The 6,404-nt window shown below is 50.5% G+C and overlaps 1 protein-coding gene across 1 annotated transcript in view; it reads left to right on the top strand.

Annotated features, from left to right (window-relative positions):
- Nucleotides 1-700: 700 nt before the first annotated feature.
- Nucleotides 701-6,404, top strand: part of Gimap8 (GTPase, IMAP family member 8) — an 8,003-nt gene continuing 2,299 nt past the window's right edge. The window contains exons 1-4 of the mRNA XM_013036711.1: nt 701-978; nt 2,851-3,484; nt 4,479-4,524; nt 5,771-6,394. Of these exons, the coding sequence (XP_012892165.1) occupies nt 914-978; nt 2,851-3,484; nt 4,479-4,524; nt 5,771-6,394 (1,369 nt within the window). The 5' untranslated portion in view covers nt 701-913. The remainder of the gene's footprint in view (nt 979-2,850; nt 3,485-4,478; nt 4,525-5,770; nt 6,395-6,404) is intronic.

The following is a 6,404-nucleotide window of genomic DNA, read 5'->3' as shown; positions in this document are numbered from 1 at the left end:
CTGGTGCTCTACTACTTGAGCTATGCCTCCACTCCTGGCTTTTTGCTGGTTTATTGGAGAGAAGAGTTTCTTGATCTGTTTGCCTGGGCTGACTTTGAACCGAGACCCTCAGATCTCCTGAATAGCATAGTACTATTTTCACGCATGCACATGAAGTATTTTGATCATATTCTCTCTCCTTCACCCTCTCCCTTTGTCCTCCCTCCTCCCATTCATACCCACACCCTAGACAGGACCTGCTTCACCTTCTTAAAAGCTGAGGCATGAACTTTACCCAAGGAAGTTTTAAAGGCAACGTCCAGGTCAATCAAAGCTAGGGAGTTAGTGGGAAAAACACAATGCCTTCTTATTTTTACCCAAATCTTGGGGGGTCCAGGTGAGTGAGGTGGTGGTAGGGACGAGGTGGGCAGAGGAAGAGCCTGCTCTGAGACACTCCTCCACGGCCTGGCTCCAGCCCTCGGGCCTCTGTGCGCTCAGAAACAGAACTGACCTGTGTGTCCTCCATGCTAGCAGCAGGCCCCTGTCAGGTAACCCTGTCTGAACCTGGCTCCAGCAGGGCCTGCTCAGGCATGTCCCTGCCCCCTGAAGTCTGCCAGTGTTGCCACAGCGCTCTGCTGGGTGGTGCCCTGCAGGGGGCAGCCGGGAGCAGCTGAGGAGAGGTCTGGTGTCCAGCGCTGGCCCCTCCCTGGGCCCCTGCGGCTGCTGCCGCTGCTGCTGCGTGCTCACGCTAGGACCTGGCCTCCTCAACTTCCTTTCTATTTCTAGAAACCTCTTCCTCCCTTGGAAATAACTCAGAAGCCCTCCTGCCAGGGGGACTCGGGCCTTGGAAGGCTGGTGGCTCTCGCCTTGCAGCTCCTGGTTATCCTTCCTGCTGGCCGGAGGGCGGCGAGCAGCTGCTGTCCAGAGCCTCGGCATGGACGGATGGAGCCAGGTGGAGGATGGAGGTCCTGAGGCTACAAGTCAGAGGCTGGGACAGAGGTAGGTTGGTGTGTGTGTGTGTGTGTATGTATGTATGTGTGTGTATGTGTTCTGCATGTTCACTAGACACACAGTGATGTGACCCTGGCAGACAGCCCCACCCTGTGCTAGGTTTGATGGCGGAGGCTCCAGCTCTGGGGAAGTTTCTTCATGGTGGTAATCGTGCTGTCCCAAGATTCACAGGAGGGGCTGGGGGGGCACTTCTGGGAGGGGCTGGGGGCTGCCCTCCTCCTGGGGGTGAGACAGATGGAGGGCTCAGCCCCGCTGAGGTGGGAGACGCAGGCATGGTGGAGGAAGGAGCAGGCAGGAAGTTTTCCATCGCTGGGGCAGTGGCGCAGCACAGCTCGGGGCAGTGTGGGGAGCGTGGGCCAGCGCCAGCCCTGCGATTCTGCTTTAGTAACACAAATGCCCTGCGCGGGTCAGGTTTTGTCTTTTTCTTTTTTGTGGGTCCTGGGACCTGAACTCTGGGCCTGGGCGTTGTCCCTCAGCTCTTCAGCTCAAGGCTAGTACTCTACCACTTGAGCCACAGAGCTACTTCCGGCTTTTTCTGCTTATATGTTACTGAGGGATGGAACCCAGGGCCTCATGCATGTGAGGCAAGTGCTCTACCACTGAGCCACCTTCCCAGCCCCTGTGTCAGGTTTTTGCCAAGTGGCGCGTGGAGATGGATGTGGAAGGTGACACCCAGGTTCTTTTTTTTTTTTTGGGTCCGGTCGTGGGGCCTAAACTCTGTGCCTGGGCGCTGCCCCTCAGCTCTTCAGCTCAAGGCTAGAGCTCTACCACTTGAGCAACAGCACCACTTCCAGCTGTTTTCATTTTGCTTTATGTGGCGCTGAGGAATCAAACCCAGGGCCTCAGGCATGCAAGGCAAGTGCTCTACCACTGAGCCATCTTCCCAGCCCCCACCCAGGTTCTTTTCAACCATTTTATTTCATGTTCTACATTTGTTGTGCTTTGTGTTGGTCTCCATTTTTTACTGGACTGGAAACCCAACGTGGCGCTTCCCCCGGTCACCTAGCTATTCAGGATGTCGAGATGGAAACAATCTGGAGTTAGAAACCAGACAGGACCAAAAATTGACAAGACCCCTGGTCAAAGAATAGCTGGGGGATGTGTGTGTGTGTGTGTGTATGTGTGTGTGTATGTGTGTATGTGTTTGTGTGTATGTGTGTGTGTATGTGTATGTGTGTATGTGTTTGTGTGTATGTGTGTGTATGTGTTTGTGTGTATGTGTGTGTATGTGTATGTATGTGTGTATGTGTGTATATATATGTGTATGTATGTGTATGTGTGTGTATGCGTGTGTATGTGTATGTATGTGTGTATGTGTATGTGTATGTATGTGTATGTGTGTGTATGTGTGTGTATGTATGTGTATGTATGTGTGTATGTATGTGTGTGTGTGTGTGTGTGTGTATGCGTGTGAGGGGGGGCAGCTCACACCTGCCACCCCAGCTTCACAAGAGGCTAAGGACATGACAGCCGTCACCTGACACACACGAGGGTTGTGGCATTCCATCTCAGCAGGCGTCGGGAATGGGGGGCATCTGCGACAGCTGTCCCATCAACTACGGCAGGAAGCACAAAATAGGAGGATTATGGTCTAGGCACAGATGCAGATGAAAACCAAAACCATGTCTCAAAATAACCACCACCAGCAGCGCTGGAGGTGTGCAGTGAGTCTCACGTGTTGTGATGGCAAAAACGGTTGAAAGACTGTAAGGATTTGGGGGAGCACAGAAAGTCACATGGAACAATCTAGTCTGACCCTGGGATCCCAGCAGTTCGGATTCTTTGGGGGTCTGGAGGGAAGAGGAGAATGTGTTCCCACTTGACATCGTGGGACCTGATGGGTTCCCTTTGTCCCAACAGCCCAGCAGAGCAGAACGCCGGCGGCTCCCAGCTGCGGCTCCTCCTGCTGGGGAAACAGGGAGCGGGAAAGAGTGCCACTGGGAACACGATTCTGGGCAGAGCTGTGTTCGAGTCCAGGTTCAGCAATCAGATGGTGACGAAGGTGTGTCGGGGAGAGAGTGGAATGGCGGCGGGCAAGGGGGTGGTGGTCATCGACACCCCTGCCCTCTTCTCTCCACTGGCCAGTGCTCCCGACCGGCAGCAGACGGTTCGACAGTGCCTGGAGCTCGCTGCCCCCTGCGTCCACGCGCTGCTGCTGGTCATCACCCTTGGCTACTACACGGCGGAGGATGAGGGCACCTTTAAGGGCATCCGGGACGTGTTTGGAGCGGACGCCTTCAGGAACGTCATTGTTGTCTTCACGCGGAAGGATGACCTGGGGGATGAGCTCCTGCAGGATTACATCGACAGCAAGCAGTGCCTCAGGGAGCTGGTCCGACAGGTCAGCGGTCGGGTCTGTGCTTTCAACAACAAGGCGCAGGGCGCTGAGCGCCATGCCCAGGTGTCGGAGCTCTTCTGCAAGATAGAGGATCTGCTGCTGAAGACCGGCGGGCTGAGCTGCGAGAACTTCAAGATGGCAGGCAGTGAATTCCAGGTGAGAGCTGGTGAGGGGGTGGGAGGTGGGGCAAATGAATGGAAGACTGCTTTGTGTGAAAGACCAGAGGTTTTGTTTAAGATATATACTCTATCAGTCATCTATCTATCTATCTATCTATCTATCTATCTATCTATCTATCTATCTATCTATCTATCTATCTATCTATCCATCCATCCATCCATCCATCCATCTATCTATCTATCTATCTATCTATCTATCTATCTATCTATCTATCTATCTTTTTATCATCTATTTATTTATTAGTCTTGGGCTTGAACTCAGGGCCCGGGCACATCTCTTAGCTCTTTTGCTCAAGGCTGGTGCTCTACCACTTGGATTAGAGTTGGAAAGATGATTAATTTTTGTAGCATTCACATTTACATTGGCATAATTTCTTGCATTTAAAGCAAACGTTAAAAAAAAATAAAGCAAACGTTACATGCTAAAGCACTTGTATATTGGGGTTGCTTAGTAATGCATGCCTCTCATTCCCTGTCTCTATTCTTCCTACATTGATCAGGATGCATTGTATGCATAGATTGCTTTGTGAAATAGCAAAATATTCAATACATAACCTAAAAAGAAAAGTGAGGGCAGGGGTGGGTTGGGAGAGGTGGGTGAGAATGTGGAAAGGGGGGACACATGGGTCCAGATGCATTGTCTTCATAAACTACTTTGTTGAGTGGCAAACTCCTTTGTACAACTACTTCAAGATAATAATGATAATACCCTAAAGTTCATGCCAGTACCCCTGAGACAGTCTGAAGTCCTCTCCTTCTTCTTACAGTGTGTCTGTGTCACATGATACATCTCCTTTCTCTGCTTTCCACCACTGCTTTCTCATTCATTGGTATTTTGGGGTGACAAGCCAGACCTGAGTTGTTGGAACTTCCAGAGTTGGGGGACCTCTGGCCAAGAACTCTGGGTAAAACTTGATTATTTTTGTGAAAAAAAAGAGATAAAAAAATCTGTATCACTTTTTATTTTCTAGGATTGTGTGAATAAAGCTACATGTCAAGCAGGAGCCGCTCCATGTGGTAAGTCAATCCTTTTAACAGTTTAGGTTCACACCTGCATTCTGTTAGTGCATTGGACAGCTAGAGGAAAGGAGGAAAGCTGTCCATGTGAATCAGAAGCAGAGTACATCCGGGGACCAAGCTTGTACATGCCACACCTATACTGGGGGAAATCCTAACACATTGCATTGGTGCCTCACCAACCCTGGACGCCATGTGTCATATCCCGGCCCCTCTGGCATGGTATGACCCAGGCTTGCTTGCTATGGTTTCTTTTCTAACTCAGCTTCTTTTTCCTGGTCCCGAGTCCAGCATGGTCCATGTTTTGGCTATGAATGCAAAGCCAAAACCACTCTTAATGAACAACCACAACGTGCAGCATTCACAGTAGAAGGATATTGCAAGTATTGCTGCAGTAGCTGGTTTTCATTGCCTGTAATGATTAGTGCACAATCCAGTACCTACTAATCATGGAGCTGTCTTCCACAATGTGGACAGAAACAGAGAAGGCAGCCCTGGATGCACTTCTAGATTATTTCTGGGCCAGCTCTCTGCAAGAACTGAGTGTTCAGTGGTGACGAACACACCCCACAGGACATGGGGCAGATGTGAGGTGCAGAGATAGTTTCAGGGCACAGATTTGCAGATTTGATAGCCATCCATGGAGGCCTGAATCACGTAGAGTAAAATGCACAAATCAGAGGTAGCCACTCGATGGCCTGTTCCATCTTGACCCCATGTAGACAAAGGTATGGAGTGCATTAATTACCTTAGATCCTTTGACAACCATGTCCCCAACTCTAACCAACACAGATTCTTAACTGTGTTCAATGGATGACATGGGGTGTGGGCTTTGGCTCTGGGTTCATGCTTTTGAGTTCCATCCGTGTTGCACATCAGGAGTTTTTGTTTTTACTGAGCAGCATTTATTTTGTGACGGTCCTATTAAAAAGTGGACATTTTTACTTCAGTTCTTCCTCATTCTCACCTAAGCTCAGAGACCTCATGCTTCCTTCAGTAATTCCCTTTGAAAGACAGGGACCAATGCAGGCCCTAATTCAGCATCTCGGCCTTCCTGGGAAGCCTCCCACTCCCATGCATCCCCTAGTTCCCTTCTTTCTGCTTCACGTCTCCACCTGCTGGCTGACTTCTGACCTGGTCAGAACACTTTTGCCATTCTCACTCTATGTGGTCAGGGAAGAGACATCCTAAAACCTAGCCGTAAGACCATAAGAGGAGGCTCTGAACCTGCCTTTTTATCCCTTAGATCCGGGAGACGGACCACTGCAGGCGTCAGGACTTGAGCAGGACACTGGGTTGCTGGACCTTCAGGTTCTCCTCGTGGGGAGGCAGGGTTCTGGAAAGAGCACCGTGGGAAACAGCATTCTGGAGAAGCAGGTGTTTAAGACTCAATTCAGCCAGCAGTCAGTAACCCAGCATTGTGCATGTGAGAGCAGGATCTGGAGAGAGAAGAAAGTTCTGGTCATTGATGCTCCAGAGCTCTCAGCTTCAGAGTCTGCTGCGTCTCAGCTTAGGAAAAGCATGGCTGCCGGCCCCCATGCCTTCCTGCTGGTGACACCACTGGGTTCTTTTGGCCAGAGGGACATGGAGGTGCTACAAGCCATCAAACGCCAGTTTGGAGACAAATACATTAAATACATGATCATTCTCCTCACTAGGAAAGAAGATTTACAGGGAGAAGACCTAGAGACACACTTAAGCAAGAACAAAGCTCTGTGGGAACTCATCGAGAAATGTAAACGCAGATACAGAATCTTCGACCACTGGGCCATGCCAGGGGAGAAGCAGAGTCAGGTGGACGAGCTCCTGCTTCAAGTGGAGAGTGTAGCGCAAGAGAACGGGGGCAGGCCTTGCGTCTTCAGAGAGAAAGGTAAGCTGCA

Source organism: Dipodomys ordii, unplaced genomic scaffold, assembly GCF_000151885.1.
Source record: "Dipodomys ordii isolate 6190 unplaced genomic scaffold, Dord_2.0 Scaffold378, whole genome shotgun sequence".
NCBI classification, from domain to species: domain Eukaryota; kingdom Metazoa; phylum Chordata; class Mammalia; order Rodentia; family Heteromyidae; genus Dipodomys; species Dipodomys ordii.
This window is presented reverse-complemented; position numbering and strand designations above follow the sequence as displayed.